General features: G+C 32.1%; 2 protein-coding genes across 2 annotated transcripts in view; both read right to left on the reverse strand.

The window, feature by feature from the left end:
• The window catches only part of LOC144835405 (hyalin-like), a 60,827-nt gene that overhangs the window by 15,536 nt on the left and 27,408 nt on the right, over positions 1 to 17,883 (reverse strand). Inside the window, exon 5 of the mRNA XM_078690490.1 lies at positions 17,686 to 17,846. Within this exon, the coding sequence (XP_078546616.1) occupies positions 17,686 to 17,846 (161 nt within the window). The remainder of the gene's footprint in view (positions 1 to 17,685; positions 17,847 to 17,883) is intronic.
• On the reverse strand, positions 24 to 16,186 carry LOC144858708 (hyalin-like). Its single transcript, XM_078714806.1, has 14 exons — positions 16,183 to 16,186; positions 15,351 to 15,599; positions 14,626 to 14,880; positions 14,237 to 14,521; positions 13,666 to 13,956; positions 9,030 to 9,278; positions 8,300 to 8,554; positions 7,911 to 8,195; positions 7,293 to 7,586; positions 2,222 to 2,473; positions 1,605 to 1,811; positions 1,260 to 1,439; positions 534 to 593; positions 24 to 34 (listed from the first exon to the last, which is right to left on the reverse strand). The coding sequence occupies exons 1-14, from the start codon at positions 16,184 to 16,186 to the stop codon at positions 24 to 26; spliced, it is 2,877 nt and encodes a 958-aa protein (XP_078570932.1).

Below are 17,883 nucleotides of genomic sequence, written 5' to 3' on the forward strand. Positions count from 1 at the left end.
CATGCCATGGTCGGTAAGCCCACTTAAGTCAAATCTGGAAGAGATATAATGGGTTATAATATGAACAGTTAATTTGTTTCTATATGAATAGGCATATTATAAGCTGTTATTAAAATAAATACATTTTATGAATAGTCATGACGCAAATATTGCTTCGGAGTAATTCAGCAAACTACTTGTAATCTGCTGTTTCTTTCCGTCATTATTTTTTTCTAGTTTAGCATCTCTCCTTTCCCTGGTGGTCAATTAGTTTCTTTCCATGTACAGTATCTATCTTTACTTTTCTGAATATTTTTTCCATTACAACCTGCTTGTATGCTCCTTTTCAAATGTAGTGCCACTTTCCCTTTCAAATGTAGTGCCATGTTCCAAGTCCGTTGTATAGCATGGCATGTAATGCCTTTCTTTTCCAAAGTTGTTACGGTTGCAGTATTCTTTCGTTGGCTTACGACTTATCTTACAAAATTATAATTCTCCTAATTATGTTCAATGTTTTCCTTTGTTGCTGTTATCAAAGGGTATGTAGAACTTACCGCCACATGGTGGGAACTCAAGTGATGACGTCACGTTAGTTTCACAAGGTAAAAGAGAATCTGAAAATGGAAATGTTCATTTAATAACATGTGGTAATTTCACCTATGCTACACTGTATTATAATATACTGTATATATATTCTATATGACACATAATAGGCACAAATCAGCACTGTAAGCGTATGCATCAGGTCATAGAATGGCATACATCAACGTTTTGCGCTTGTATATTAACGTACGTGCATGTTGCGTTTGCTTGGGTTTTTTTAATAATTGTCAGTAAATTTATCTTTTATCACAATTATCACCAATAATTCGTCAAAGTGACGAATTAAATTCTAGTTTCAAATTAGTAGTGTTACTATATATATTCTGCAGATGAGTATAAAACAAAGCATTTCAGGTGTTATACAAAGTAAACAAAAAGCAGGTTAAACATAACGAACTTCAATATGCACTATACACTAATGTAAATTAGTCATAATATAGAATGGCTCTCATTATATTTACCTATAATAAATAAGGTAGTTTTTAAATAATGGTTACATTTCCATCTCTTTTCTATTATACGATTTGAAACTGTAGTTTGAAGAAGGTGACAGTATGTCAACGAAACGTAATATTTATACCGATTGTGTGTGTATTTGCTTCAACAAAAAAACAATAATTTTCCAGTTAATTATATTCGGAACCAGATGAATTAATTTAAAAGTACTATATTCTTACCTGTACAATATCCAATTAAGGTACCAGGAGTGTCAACGAAATAATGAACAAAATATAGATCATTGTTTACAGTTGAACAAGCAAAAAGGAAAATTGGAACAGTGAGGGCACATGGATCTCCACTGACATCTATGCAGCCAGTAACACTTTTGATTGGATCTCCAAGTTCTGGATATGTATCTATAGAATTGGTTCGATGAAAGAATCATTATTGTCATTTATTTCATTAGATCTATATACCGCTCTTTTAAAAAATACTAATACATACTCAAATGTGCTTTGCATAGTTATACATCTTTATTTAGTCTGTTATGAATAATAATATTTGAAAAGCAGTTAACAAACCATCAATCCAAACTGGGAATAAAGTTCCACATTTTAAACTTCCTGGTGATGAGGTTGGCATTCTAATATTGATCCTATCACCTTGATTTCTCAGCTTGTACCAGCCATCTACTATAAAATCATCAGATATTGGAGACTCGGAAGAAAGGTCATATAGAATACTACGTTGCCACTCTGTAATCACAAGATCAGTATCACATGGACCACCTAAGAACATAAATACAATCAAAAATATTAAGTAAATCCCAACTGTTAGATGCAATTTTAATTTTTAAAATTAATTCCTTGACTTTGAATCGTCATAATTAAACTACCTTCAACATTGACAACAAAGCTACAGCTTTCATTGTAGTTTCCAGCAGAATCTGAGACATTGTACTGGACTGTTGTCACCAATTGGATTTATGCAGATGCCGTACTGAAAGGTATTTTAGGAAATCAACAATCCCGTACTTAGCACTAATCTTATAATTTGCTTTGTTTTATGCTTTGTTTTTTTATTGTAATCCAACCGATTTAGCTGTTGCTGCATATTGGAATCTAAATGTGTTTATACCTGAATAAATGAAAAAGAAGTAAAATAAAATCTAATTTTGTCATATAAGGTACACTCTTACCTTCAACATGGATAACAAAACTGCAGCTATCATTAAAGTTACCAGCTGAATCTGAGACATTGTACTGGACTGTTGTGTTCCCAATTCCAAACATATTATCACCATAAGTGTAGTCTGCTACTGGTACAAGAGTCTCTCCAGAGTTATCAGTAGCTGTAGGTTCTATCCATGTGACATTGATTGCAAATGCCTCAACCGTCGTGTTAACAATCATATCCATTGGACAATCGATAATATCTGGAGCTTCTTGATCTGTGGGATATACATTGTTTGTTAATATAGTATATATTACTGTGGGTTTATTTGAGCTGTTGGAGATTGCTTGTTATGTATTGCTTTATTGATATCTAAATATGCAAGGTTCTATTCCCTTTAAAATTAAGCAGTGCCAGTTTTAACTGACTCTTCTTTGTCATGTAAAATATTTTCTAACAACAAGGTTGTGAATCTTTCTTTGAATCTTGATTATAGCATTCTCTCCATAAGTGTGGCTTATATCTTACAGCCTCTAACTATTTTTTTTTGTCTTATGTAGGTTCGACCCACTTTTATTTCTTCATCAATAAAATGTTCGTTTACAATGTATTTGCACTTGATAAATGTAATATTATAATACAGTACAACTGAAATTAAATAAATTTCAATAAATACCTCTTATATCTTACTCCTATCATATATATAATAGTAAGGAAAGAAAAAAAATGTTTTCCTCTATTTTATATAATTTTACATTACAGTTAGTGCATCAAGTAAGTAAACCTGATACACTATGCCCCGTTCAATCCTTAACAACATACGTATAATTAAATCTTTTGTTTTATAACTCTTTTTATCTCTTTCAGGCAATCAGAAAAAATAGTTATATTTTACTTTACCTAAATATCAATTTTATAAACGTTAATTTTATACCTTGCTAAATTGTTACGGTCCATATCTGACCACATATTTTTTGCCTTTTTTATTAAAAACTCACTGTTGATTATAACTTCTAACTCAGCAGTAAACATTAACCATGGACATTTTTTTACAAGACCAAGTCTATGACTGACTTTACTTTTATAAATACAGAAAGTTAAAATGGAAAATATTTCATTAATTTTAACATCATATTTTCCAAGTACAATTTTCTCCCATGTAACTTCCTGGGTAAATGCAAAAACATTTTACCCAGCAGTTTTTTACTTCTTTGCATGTAAATAACATATGCTTTTCGTTTTCAACCTCCTCATTACAATATTCACAATAATTGCAGTTGGACAAATTCCATAATTTTAGCTTACACTTAGTTGGTAAAATTCTATGTAGCAACTTAAAATTTTAAAAAGCCACCCTTTTTATGTGTAACATACCCTTAACTTTGTTTTTCCAACATAGATTCCAGTCTATTAAACAATTTTGAAGTTGGTTTTCCCGTTTATATTGTGTTTTTGGTATGCACGCTTTATATGCTACATCGGTAAAAGTGGAATAGAATTGTTTGACACAATGACAGTTGTATAATTTGAAGTAACATTAACATTTTTGTTAATTTGTGCTCCTTTTGCTTCAGATGTATAAATTTGGTTTAGCTTGTTTAATTTGTTATTTAATATCTTTTTATCATAAGCACCATCAAGCTCATCGTTTAACTCATACACTTCTTTAATTAATGTATTCTTTCTTATATTTTTTTGGGTTTTCTTATTTACTCCGTATTTACATGAGAATTCCTTGATTTTAATTTTCAGGTATTCCCATAAGAGACTTGGATTAACCTTGTTTTAATTTTTTTTAATATTTTCAATAATATTTAAAATGTTTTGTATAAAATCTTTATTCTCCAAAAAACTATTGTTGAATTTCCAATTTCCAGGTCCTTTTTTTCATGACTATTTATAATTTTCAACGAAATAGCTTGATGGTCTGAAACAAGGCCAACAGCCATTAAGTCGCGTGCTACAATGCATAGTGATACCGGACCGACAGACAGACAGACAGACCGACCGACCAACCGACATAGTGAACTATACTGACCGAAATTACTGAACATGTTTAAAAACGTTGAAATGTTTAAAAACATTTATATTTTTTTAATTTACACGTGCGTAGCCTGTCACTTTTGACGTGCTCGTATAACGTAATTTCGAGTTGAAAAGTAAGTCAAGAAAACAGAAATCGGGCAAAAAGAGTGCGCAATGACATTTAACGCGCAGTGCGCGCGCAAAAATCTGCGCACTCATGGCAATTTTGTAAACGCTTAAAATTGCCTGAAACGTACTCTTATTTATCGAAAATAAATTTTGAAAATTTTAAGCGCGCGTATGCATGCGTTACATTCGCTACGCACGTAATTGTATCGCCATATGATGATTTATGCCCTGAAATTTATGAGTACCAAATTTTATTTAATTGTGATTCATGGTTGTGAAGATATGATTACAAACGTGATTTCGTTAAATCGTGCGTAGACCGCGTAATTTTTTATTGCGCACCGTGAAAACATAACCACATCGATTCCTGGCCATAAGTAATATTCTGTGAAAAATTGACTTAGCTAGATTAAACTGATATCAAGATAAGGTCAGAAAGCGATAAAACGCATAGTGATACCGGACCGACAGACAGACAGACAGACAGACCAACCGACCGCCATAGTAAACTATAGAGTCGCGTCCACGCAACTAAAAACCGAAGGTCTGATATCAGTGTCAATAATATCACCATGTTTGCATAATACACTAGATATCAGCCATTAATCTAACCGTCTATATGTATTTTTACGTCGCCAAGTAAATTGGGTTTTTGTTTCATGACGTATTCTCCAAATATCACAGAGCTTTGATTTATTAATACATTTTTTAAAATTGCAGGAGATTTGTCATAGCTTAGATACAGGCTGTTTCTTTGGTCAGCATTATTCTGTAATACACAGTTCCTGTCAACCCCCATTATAATACTCATCTTTAAAATTGCAAAGATTATCAATTTTCTTGTCAAGCTTCTTTAAAAAAATTGCTCTCTTTATAGTTTTGGTGCATACTGTATACATTTACAAGATTGATTTGTTTATTCTTAAGTAATATACAAAGTATAATAATTCTTCCATCTTCGTCAGAATATTTATGGTCATTAGATAATTTAGGTCTATTCATTTTTTTAGTATACAGTATATTTATATAAAATATTTCTATTATTACAATTTTTTTTATTTTTTTTCTGCATTTTTTGACTCACCGCTCACCGTAATCTTCTTTCAATTACTTGTAGCAAAGTTCAGTCTGCGGCAGATGTTTCGATCATGCTTTCTACTTCTTGATCTCCGGTAGCAGTAGTAGTAGTGGTAAAGTCGGTTATTGGCTCATTCCTTTGCTAGCTTTGTTTGTTTTTTCTGTCGTCGATTCTTGTTCAGGTTTGTCATTTTTTTTTCTTTTCCCGTTGTTTTACTTTCTTTTTATCCTTCTTTATCTTGTTAGACACGTCTTCAGAGTTGACTGATTTCACTCTGTCGATGGCATCTTTCATGATCAGCTGAACCTTTCGAACTCAATCAAGCCTACTGTATCTCTAGGTGTAGACGGTTATTTAACAGGTCTTCTAACACGTCAATTACGGTTTGTACATTGCCAGGTTCATCTTTGTCATCATGATTGAGCTCGGTGGTTTCTTCTGAAATTTCCATAACATTTCTACTGTCTGAATCACCAACAGAGCTGGGTGTTGTGCTATTGCTCACTATGAGTATTTCTACCTGGTCTTTGCACTTTGCTAAATGCCCAACTTTGTTACAAGTGTAACAAATCACCGACTCAAGCTTCTTTGGACATACATTTATTTTATGACCAGTCTCGCCACATCCAAAACATTTCGTTAAATCTTGTTGGTCTTTATGAAAGATTCTCGCATTAAAGTGGTTAATTTTGAGAAACCAAGGCAAGCTTTTCTTGAATGGCTCTACAAAAAGTATGCGGTCTCTATTCAGAAAGCGGGATAACTTTAAATTCATTCTGAATTTAACGTAGGAAACCTCTCCAACAATTGTACATCCTAACTTTTTAAGAGAATCTGTTATTTCTTCATTTCGTACCGATAGCGGTATATCTTTCACTAAGATTCTGGTATTGTTTTCGCCATTAATATATGAGTTTGTATAAAAAACATCAATATGCTTTCTTTTTATGTTTAGACCCGATGTAATGGCTTTTACTCTTTCCGCATGGTCGTCTATATAAATACGCCATAAGTTCTTGACTTTCTGTGCCCCAATTAGGTGCTCACAATCTATAACATCATTTAATGAATATATATCTGCTTCTTTTAGATAGGCCTCTTCTTTACTTCTGATTTCGTCATCTTTAACAAAGATTGGCCTGACGTTATAATTACCAACATATTGTGCGGTTTCCATGGTTACGAACGGTAAAGACCGATTTAGTAACAACGGTGTTCACTGGAGCGTGACTCTCTTACGATCCGTTGTTACGGTAAACAAAAGGATGTTTATGGGTGTATGATCGTGAACGAATTAACAGATCTGCACACTGTGGGTTATGAGGCAGCCTACCTCAAAAAGTACTTCAAAATACGTACCCTGATGCAAAAATGGCAATAACTTTAATAAATCATGGATAAGCAACTATTCATAAAGTTCGATAAGTACTACAAAAGACAATCAACTTTAGAAAAGACTAAAAATATGCAATTTCAAAGGCAATCGTTTTGAAAGTACTTGTACGTTTCAAATCAGCCTATCACTATTTGGGAATTTCAGTTGGTTTAATATTGGCTTTGCTTCTATTTGAAATTTCAGCTAATTGGTTTTCTATTGATTTTACTTTAGTATATATTTTTGTTCGTTGCTCTCCAATGCATTTATAACACCTTTTTTTGTTTCTCTCTTTACGTGAAAGTGTTAAAACAAAAATGTACAGCGGGCAATTACGAAAGGTATATTAGCACATAAACACATAACATATGAATAAATACAACAATAACATAAAAAATATATGAAGATTATAATTACAAACAAATATTAATATAATTAAAGTATCCCACAGATAAAATATAAAGAAATAAGAAAAAAAAGTAAATATACCTGTAATTTGTACTGTAACATAACATGAGGCCCGATTGGCTGTTGGTGAAGCATTGTCAAGGAATGTGTATTCAATTATAGTTTCTCCAATTGAAAATACACCAGTACTTGTAAATGTATAAGAAACAATGTCAATAAATCTACTTTGGCTGACTAATGTATAGTTGGTAGAAAATATAGCAACAAGAACATTATCCACAACAGTAATGTTAAAACTGACAGTGCCATTGGGACTTTCAGGATCAGCCACACCATACGCAATGAAAGGACATGTCGGATTCGGCGGCTCCACATCTAAATATAGAATAAAAGAATACAATAATTTTACTTATTTGTAAATAAATAATAATCTGCACTTAGGTGCTATATAAATTCAGGATATTACTAATAAAACAACAAATGAATTTTTAAAAAATCAGGTACTGTAAAACAATGTTGATACTATTATTATTATGTATAGAACTTACTTTAAATACAATGTTTTAAATTGTAAACATTGCTTTAAATATTCAAATTTGATAAGTGTCGAGTTTAAATCGTTTTAAATTTGGTGTATGAGAAGTTAATATAATTTCTAAAGTGTTAAAAATTATTATTGAAACACTTATTTTAATTTACCTTCAACCTCGATATAAAATTCACAAGTGTCACTATTTCCATAAGGATCAGTTGCTGTAAATGTGATTGTGTGAGTACCAAGTGGTATCATGTCACCAGACTCGAAAGATAACGACATTACAGTCACAAGTCCACCACTATTGTCACTTGTCACAGGAAGATCCCATGTGACAGTGGCATTTGGACTTCCTATATCTGTTTCCACATATACTAATCCTAACCTTTCTCCGATGTAATTGTTTGAAGTGACATTTGTCGGGCAGTCAATCATTGGACTTTCATTATCTACAAAATAAATAACAGGAATAAAAAAAAAATAGAATTTGACAAAACCACATTAAGAAAACTATAACTCAAATTTCATTTCCTCCTATAGAAAGCAGTCTTACCTTCAACAGTGATAGCAAAACTGCAGCTATCATCAAAGTTACCAGCTAAATCTGAGACATTGTACTGGACTGTTGTGTTGCCAATTGCAAACATATTATCACCAGAAGTGTAGTCTGCTACTGGTACAGGAGTCTCTCCAGAGTTATCAGTAGCTGTCGGTTCCATCCATGTAACATTGATGGCAAATGCCTCACCAGTTGTTGTGTTAACAATCATATCCATTGGACAATATATAATATCTGGTGCTTCATTATCTAAAGACGTAATGAAGAAACTTATTTTATAATTAAATTATTTATAAGGAAATAGGATGGTTGACTTTTCAATCAAATGAGGCAAATTTGAGTTGAATGCTTATTCAGTGTAAATATTAGAGTAAATAAAAGTATTACAATTATAAATTGTAGGGTAAACATAAACATTTAACATAAGAAATGTTATAATAATTGTTATGTTAATAACGTATAAGGCATGTTGCCAGAAAGCCTACCAACAATTAGTACTTCAAGGATTATGTTAACGACGAACTTACAAAATGTGTCTGAATTTAGCCTTGATTGTATAACTGATAATAACAATCAAGTAATATTATATAAATGAATAGTCCAAGACGATATTTATAGCAACTGTTCAAGTTATAACTAGCATCTTTGACTATTTTCTAAAAACATTTCTATATTAATTAATTAAAATACGTCAGAGGAAAGAATGAAAGCCATCTATGCTTACCAGTAACTGTAACTGTAAAGGTACATGTTCCTGCATTGCCTGAACTGTCAACTGCATCATATAACACATCAGTTCTACCAATATCAAATTCATTATTTCCAGGATTGTACTTGGACGTCGGTGTTATATTTTCACCAGAATTGTCATTTACTATTGGGTCAGTCCAGCTCACATTGACCGCTTGATCTGTATATTCTGCTGTAGTAGTTGTAATGTTAGATGGACAGACCAAGACTGGATCCTCATTATCTATTTAATAATATAACAGGAATAAACAAGGGTTACTGACGCTAAAATCAAATTACACTTTATAATAGTAAAACCTTGATTTAGTACATACAAAAACAAATTAAAATGATACTATGTTAAAAAAGTCAAATTGACTATTCAGGTATAAGTGTGTTAAAATTAAGTTTCTGATATTGTTCATTATTATGATGTTTTTATGAGGCCTACAAAAACTTCAATTGTTACACCTCCACTGCAAAATTGCTGGCGATAACCATGTTTGTTTTAATGTCGATGATTTCCTGATTATGGTTTTGATGCGCAAGACGGTGGAGCTTTCCAACGATTTCTTGCTGGTAATTACAACCAGCATTGCAATTGAAATGTTATGAATATGGTGCACACACCTTAGACAGCGTATTTAAAATTACAAAACAAGTCGAAAGCGCGAATGAAACTTTCGATCTTGTAGAAACAGAGATCATTCACACACATTCAGAGTAGTAGTGACTTCTGTAAAGAAGTATGATTACTTCAGACGATGTTCACTTAGTGAAGAACTGAACGAAGACACAACAGGAACGAGTCTTCTAATTATACTTACACTTCTAACCCATACCCTAGTAGAACTTCGACTACTAAAATAAATAAAAGCGCTGAGAGGGGACAACCTTGACGAACTCCTCTATTCATTAAAACACCTTCTGAACTCCATCCATTATTTACAATGTAACTTTCAGTATCGTTATACATAACTTTAACCCATTGTATAAATTGAATACCAAAAACAAATTTTTCTAAAGTTTTAAACATAAAATATTTGTCTACAGAATAAAAGGCTTTTTTAAAATCTATAAAAATCAAATTCAAAGCACCTTCTTGTTTATGTACGTCACTTTAATTAAGTAAATCTTCTATTAATCTTATGCTTTCACCAGAGAACCTGCCTTTGATATATCCCTTTTGGTCATTATTAATTATGGAGCTATGACCGAATGTAACCTATTGGCTAACACTTCTGCAATAATCTTATAATCAATATATTCAAAAGAGTAACAGGTCTCCAATTATGAAGCTTCTCTTTTTCACCTTTTTTATACAGTAATGAATACTTTACGTTGTGAAGATGTCAGTTTTTTGTTCAAGAAACTGAAGTTAATAGAATCACACAATAAATTTCCTAAAGAATCCCAGAATGTGCGATAACATTCGACGGTTAGCCCATCTGTACCAGGACTTTTGTTTAACTTCATGTTTAAAAGAGCCATCTTGCATTCATAATTTGTTAACATACCTTCACATTTTTGCTTTTCTTCAAAAGACAGTGTATTGATGTTAGAATTATCAAAATAACCATTAATATTTTCCTGGTTAGAAGGGGTGGGGTTTTTTTATACAATTCTTTGAAAAACCTGACTTGATCGTTAATAATTTCTTTGGTGTTTGTAGTAATTTTCCCATTAGGTTTAAGAACTGACATAATATGTTTTTTCTTAGCCTTGTTTTTTTCTAAACCTAAAAAGAACTTAGTATTTCTTTCTCCCTTTTCAGTCCATTCTACTAAAGCCCTAATTTGTGCTCCTTTTGCTTCAGATGTATAAATTTGGTTTAGCTCGTTTAATTTGTTATTTAATATCTTTTCTGTCTTTTTATCATAAGCACCATCAAGCTCATCGTTTAACATACACTTCTTTAATTAATGTATTCTTTCTTATATTTTTTTGGATTTTCTTATTTACTCCGTATTTACATGAGAATTCCTTGATTTTAATTTTCAGGTATTCCCATAAGAGACTTGGATTAAGCTTGTTTTAATTTTTTTAAATATTTTCAATAATATTTAAAATGTTTTGTATAAAATATTTATTCTCCAAAAAACTATTGTTGAATTTCCAATTTCCAGGTCCTTTTTTTCATGACTATTTATAATTTTCAACGGTCTGAAAAAACCGAAGGTCTGATATCAGTGTCAATAACATCACCATGTTTGTATAATACACTAGATATCAGCCAGTAATCTAACCGTGTATATGTATTTTTACGTTGCCAAGTAAATTGGGTTTTTGTTTCATGACATATTCTCCAAATATCACAGAGCTGTGATTTATTAATACATTTTTTTAAGTTGCAGGAGATTTGTCATAGCTTAGATACAGGCTGTTTCTTTGGTCAGCATTATGCTGTAATACACAGTTCATGTCACCCCCCATTATAATACTCATCTTTAAAATTGCAAAGATTATCAATTTTCTTGTCAACCCTCTTTAAAAAAATTGTTCTCTCTTTATAGTTATTTGGTGCATATACATTTACAAGATTGATTTGTTTATTCTTAAGTAATATACAAAGTATAATAATTCTTCCATCTTCGTCAGAATACTTATGGTCATTATATAATTTAGGTCTATTCATTTTTTTAGTATATATTTATATAAAATATTTCTATTATTACAATTTAAAAAAAAAACAACAAAAATGCATTACCTTAAAAAGGTATTGCTAATTATGGATTTTGCATGCCTTAGCTCACCGAGTCAGATTTTTTTTTCTTTCTTTTTCTGCATTTTTTGACTCAACGCTCACCATAATCTTCTTTCGTTTACTTGTAGCAAAGTTCTGTCTGCGGCAGATGTTTTGATCACGCTTTCTACTTGATCTCCGGTAGCAGTAGTAGTAGTGGTAAAGTCGGTTATTGGTCTCATTCCTTTGCTAGCTTTGTTTGTTTTTTCTGTCGTCGATTCTTGTTCAGGTTTGTCATTTTTTTTCTTTTCCCGTTGTTTTACTTTCCTTTTATCCTTCTTTATCTTGTTAGACACGTCTTTAGAGTTGACTGATTTCACTCTGTCGATGGCATCTTTCATGATCAGCTGAACTTTTCCAACTCAATCAAGCCTACTGTATCTCTAGGTGTAGACGGTTTATTTAACAGGTCTTCTAACACATCAATTACGGTTTGTACATTGTCAGGTTCGTCTTTGTTATCATATGATTGAGCTCGATGGTTTCTTCTGAAATTTCCATAACATTTCTACTGTCTGAATCACCAACAGAGCTGAGTGTTGAGCTATTGCTGACTGTGAGTATTTCTACCTGGTCTTTGCACTTAGCAGCTATATGCCCAACTTTGTTACAAGTGTAAAAATCACCGACTCGAGCTTCATTGGACATACATTTATTTTATGACCAGTCTCGCCACATCCAAAACATTTCGTTAAATCTTGTTGGTCTTTATGAAAGATTCTCGCATTAAAGTGGTTAATTTTGAGAAACCAAGGCAAGCTTTTCTTGAATGGCTCTACAAAAAGTATGCGGTCTCTATTCAGAAAGCGGGATAACTTTAAATTTATTCTGAATTTAACGTAGGAAACCTCTCCAACAATTGTACATCTTAACTTATTAAGAGAATCTGTTATTTCTTCATTTAGCACCGATAGCGGTATATCTTTAACTAAGATTCTGGTATTGTTTTCGCCATTAATGTATGGGTTTGTATCAGAAACATCAATATGCTTTAGACCCGATGTAATGGCTTTTACTCTTTCCGCATGGTCGGCTATATAAATACGTAAGTTCTTGACTTTCTGTGCCCCAATTAGGTGCTCACAATCTATAACATCATTTAATGAGTATATATCTTCTTCTTTTAGATAGGCCTCTTCTTTTCTTCTGATTTCGTCATCTTTAACGAAGATTGGCTTGACGTTATAATTACCACAGATTGCGCGGTTGCCATAGTTACGAACGGTAAAGACCGATTTAGTAACAGCGGTGTTCACTGGAGCGCGACTCTCTTACGATCCGTTGTTACGGTAAACAAAAGGGTGTTTATGGGTGTATGATCGTGAACGAATTAACAAATCTGCACACTGTGGGTTATGAGGCAGCCTACCTCAAAAAGTACTTCAAAATACGTACCCTGATGCAAAAATGGCAATAACTTTAATCAATCATGGATAAGCAACTATTCATAAAGTTCGATCAGTACTACAAAAGACAATCAACTTTAGAAAAGACTAAAAATATGCAATTTCAAAGGCAATCGTTTTGAAAGTACTTGTACGTTTCAAATCAGCCTCCCACTATTTGGGAATTTCAGTTGGTTTAATATTGCCTTTGCTTCTATTTGAAATTTCAGCTAATTGGTTTTCTATTGATTTTACTTTAGTATATATTTTTGTTCGTTGATCTCCAATGCATTTATAACACCTTTTTTGTTTCTCTCTTTACGTGAAAGTGTTAAACAAAAATGTACAGCGCGCAATTACGAAAGGTATTAGCACATAAACACATAACATATGAATAAATATAGCAATAAATATATGAAGATTATAATTACAAACAAATATTAATATAATTAAAGTATCCCACAGATAAAATATAAAGAAATAAGAAAAAAAAGTAAACATACCTGTAATTTGTACTGTAACATAACATGAGGCCCGATTGGCTGCTGGTGAAGCATTGTCATAGAATGTGTATTCAATTATAGTTTCTCCAATTGGAAATACATCAGTACTTGTAAATGTATAAGAAACCATGTCAATAGTACTTAGGCTGACTAATGTATAGTTGGTAGAAAATATAGCAACACAAACATTATCCACAACAGTAATGTTAAAACTGACAGTGCCATTGGGACTTTCAGGATCAGCAACACCATACGCAATGGAAGGACATGTCGGATTCGGCGGCTCCACATCTAAATATAGAATAAAAGAATACAATAATTTTACTTATTTGTAAATAAATAATAATCGGCACTTAGGTGCTATATAAATTCAGGATATTACTAATAAAACAACAAATGAATTTTTAAAAAAATCAGGTACTGTAAAAAAATGTTTTAAATTGTAAACATTGTTTTAAATATTCAAATTTGATCAGTGTCGAGTTTACATCGTTTTAAATTCGGTGTATGAGAAGTTAATATAATTTCTAAATTATTAAAAATTATTATTGAAACACTTATTTTAATTTACCTTTAACCTCGATATAAAATTCACAAGTGTCACTATTTCCATAAGGATCAGTTGCTGTAAATGTGATTGTGTGAGTACCAATTGGTATCATGTCACCTGACTCAAAAGATGAAGACATTACAGTCACAAGTCCACCACTATTGTCACTTGTCACAGGAGGATCCCAGGTGACAGTGGCATTTGGACTTCCTATATCTGTATTCACATTTACTAATCCATACTCTTCTCCGATGTAATTGTTTGAAGTGACATTTGTCGGGCAGTCAATCATTGGACTTTCATTATCTACAAAATAAATAACAGGAATAAAAAAAAAATAGAATTTGACAAAACCACATTAAGAAAACTATAACTCAAATTTCATTTCCTCCTATAGGAAGCAGTCTTACCTTCAACAGTGATAGCAAAACTGCAGCTATCATCAAAGTTACCAGCTAAATCTGAGACATTGTACTGGACTGTTGTGTTGCCAATTGGAAACATATTATCACCAGAAGTGTAGTCTGCTATTGGTACAGGAGTCTCTCCAGAGTTATCAGTAGCTCTCGGTTCCATCCATGTAACATTGATGGCAAATGCCTCACCAGTTGTTGTGTTAGCAATCATATCCATTGGACAATATATAATATCTGGTGCTTCATCATCTAAAGATGTAATGAAGAAACTTATTTATAATTAAATTATTTATAAGGAAATAGGATGGTTGACTTTTCAATCAAATGAGGCAAATTTGAGTTGAATGCTTATTCAGTGTAAATATTAGAGTAAATAAAAGTATTACAATTATAAATTGTAGGTTAAACATAAACATTTAACATAAGAAATGTTATAATAATTGTTATGTTAATAACGTATAAGGCATGTTGCCAGAAAGCCTACCAACAATTAGTACTTCAAGGATTATGCTAACAACGAACTTACAAAATGTGTCTGAATTTAGCCTTGATTGTTTAACTGATAATAACAATCAAGTAATATTATATAAATAGTCCAAGACGATATTTATAGCAACTGTTCAAGTTATAACTAGCATCTTTGACTATTTTCTAAAAACATTTCTATATTAATTAATTAAAATACGTCAGAGGAAAGAATGAAAGCCATCTATGCTTACCAGTAACAGTAACTGTAAAGGTACATGTTCCTGCATTGCCTGAACTGTCAACTGCATCATATAACACATCAGTTCTACCAATATCAAATTCATTATTTCCAGGATTGTACTTGGACGTCGGTGTTATATTTTCACCAGAATTGTCATTTACTATTGGGTCAGTCCAGCTCACATTGACCGCTTGATCTGTATATTCTGCTGTAGTAGTTGTAATGTTAGATGGACAGACCAAGACTGGATCCTCATTATCTATTTAATAATATAACAGGAATAAACAAGGGTTACTGACGCTAAAATCAAATTACACTTTATAATAGTAAAATCTTGATTTAGTAATACAAAAACAAATTAAAATGATACTATGTTAAAAAAGTCAAATTGACTATTCAGGTATAAGTGTGTTAAAATTAAGTTTCTGATATTGTTCATTATTATGATGTTTTTATGAGGCCTTGAACAAAAACTTCAATTGTTACACCTCCACTGCAAAATTGTTGGCGATAACCATGTTTGTTTTAATGTCGATGATTTCCTGATTATGTTTTTGATGCGCAAGACGGTGGAGCTTTCCAACGATTTCTTGCTGGGTTACAACCAGCATTGCAATTGAAATGTTATGAATATGGTGCACACACCTTAGACAGCGTATTTAAAATTGCAAAACAAGTCGAAAGTGCGAATGAAACTTTCGATCCAGAGATCATTCACACACATTCAGAGTAGTGGTGACTTCTGTAAAGAAGTATGATTACTTCAGACGATGTTCACTTAGTGAAGAACTGAATGAAAATACAACAGGAACGAGTCTTCTAATTATACTTACACTTCTAACCCATACCCTAGTAGTATGAGAAGACGCAGCCCTCTTAATACTACACCTAAACATAATCATCCGGAAAACTAGAACTACTGTCTAGCTGGAAATGAGGGTCGATTTTCAGCTTCTGAGGGGGCTATATCGATTTCCATGGATGTCTATAGTAGACGATGTTACTGATAGTCTTTCTGATAATTTTTCTATTAGTCTTCCACAACGTTTTAATTCTCAAATTATGGTAGAATTATGTAGAAGGTCACAAAGTCAGTGAATTAATTGATACTGGCGCTCATATTTCATTAATTTCGAATAAGTTTCGCAAAAATTACACGTTTCTGAAATCAAGAAGTATAGAAAAGGTACTTGGACAGGCAAAGACAGTTAATGGAAGTCTACTAGATATTTTAGATCGTGTTCGCATTAATTTTTATATTGGAGAAACCTCATTATACCATGATTTTCATGTCACAAATAGCATAAAGAAACCGCTAATCTTAGGATGGGATTTAAAACGCATAGCCAAATTGCTTTGCATAACTGTTGGCCTAATGTTCTTTTACGAAGAGATTTAATTGTTCAGCAAGTGGTATTTGACAGTCAATTGTCAATTAGTCAATCAATTAGTTGACAGTTATTGCTAAAGTCACATCTCTAGAGTATTCTTCTGTACCCGCGCAAGTGAATTTTAACCATCTTAACGATATATCCAGCAATCGCAAATATTAATCAAGATACAACAGACCAAGAATAAACAAACCAACATCTATTCCTGAAATTACCAGAACGATTTTTATAGAAACGGTTACTCTACAGTTGTATTTTTTTATTTGTTTAATATTTATTTATCAATATTTTCTAAACACTATTTTAATGTTTCACAATACGATTAATAATTATTCTATTATAATTTGGAGAAGTGAGACAATTCTCAGATGAGAGGGGAATGATATGAATATCCAATCGTCTGATAGAGGGCGGTTTAAAGAGAGAGAAAAGCTTGGAGACTATGTTGGAGGACATTTGTATTGATAGAGCATGAAGAAAAAAATCAAGCACCATATTTTATAGTAATTAGCTATTTGCTAAATAGAAATGCTGAAGCATATTCATAATGTGTGTTTATAATTGAAACATTCCATATTCTAGAATCAAATATCACTAAATCATAATTCCTCTCAGGTCGTGTTTCCGCAAACAAAGCAGATACAGTAATTAACCTATAAAGGTTTTTTAGAAATATGTGACCTGAAGGATTCATTGCTGCGTTATAGGAATTGAGCACTTGGTTTCACGGTAATGATTGATCATGCGTTCTTCATTTTAAAAAATAATTATCTGATTGGTAAAAAAAACTAACTAATAATATGCTGACTTAGATTATCCACATACATTATATAATTGAAATATGGTTTGATATATTACACTGTATATAGTTTTTAGTTTCGAAGATTATTTGTGTTTTTTTCCCCTTAAGGATACAATATAAAATTCTTGAAAAAAGTTTTTTCAGATTTTTACCTTCAACCTTGATATAAAAGTCACAAGTTTCATTATTGCCAGCAGAACCAATTGCTGTAAAGGTGATTACGTGAGTACCGATTGGTATCATGTCACCTGATTCATATGGTGATGACACTACAGTCACTGTTCCATTGCCACTTGTCACAGGAGGATCCCACGTGACTGTGGCAGTTGGACTCCCTTCATCTGTGGTAA

The sequence above is a fragment of the Antedon bifida genome, chromosome 2 (genome assembly GCF_963402885.1).
Source record: "Antedon bifida chromosome 2, ecAntBifi1.1, whole genome shotgun sequence".
NCBI lineage: Eukaryota > Metazoa > Echinodermata > Crinoidea > Comatulida > Antedonidae > Antedon > Antedon bifida.

Coding starts and splice junctions, on each gene's coding strand:
- LOC144858708 (XM_078714806.1), bottom strand. Junction 9,279..13,665: donor TGTTACAGTACAAATTACAG/GTATGTTTACTT, acceptor ATTATTAAATAG/ATAATGAGGATCCAGTCTTG. Junction 594..1,259: donor CTTAATTGGATATTGTACAG/GTAAGAATATAG, acceptor TTCCATTTTCAG/ATTCTCTTTTACCTTGTGAA.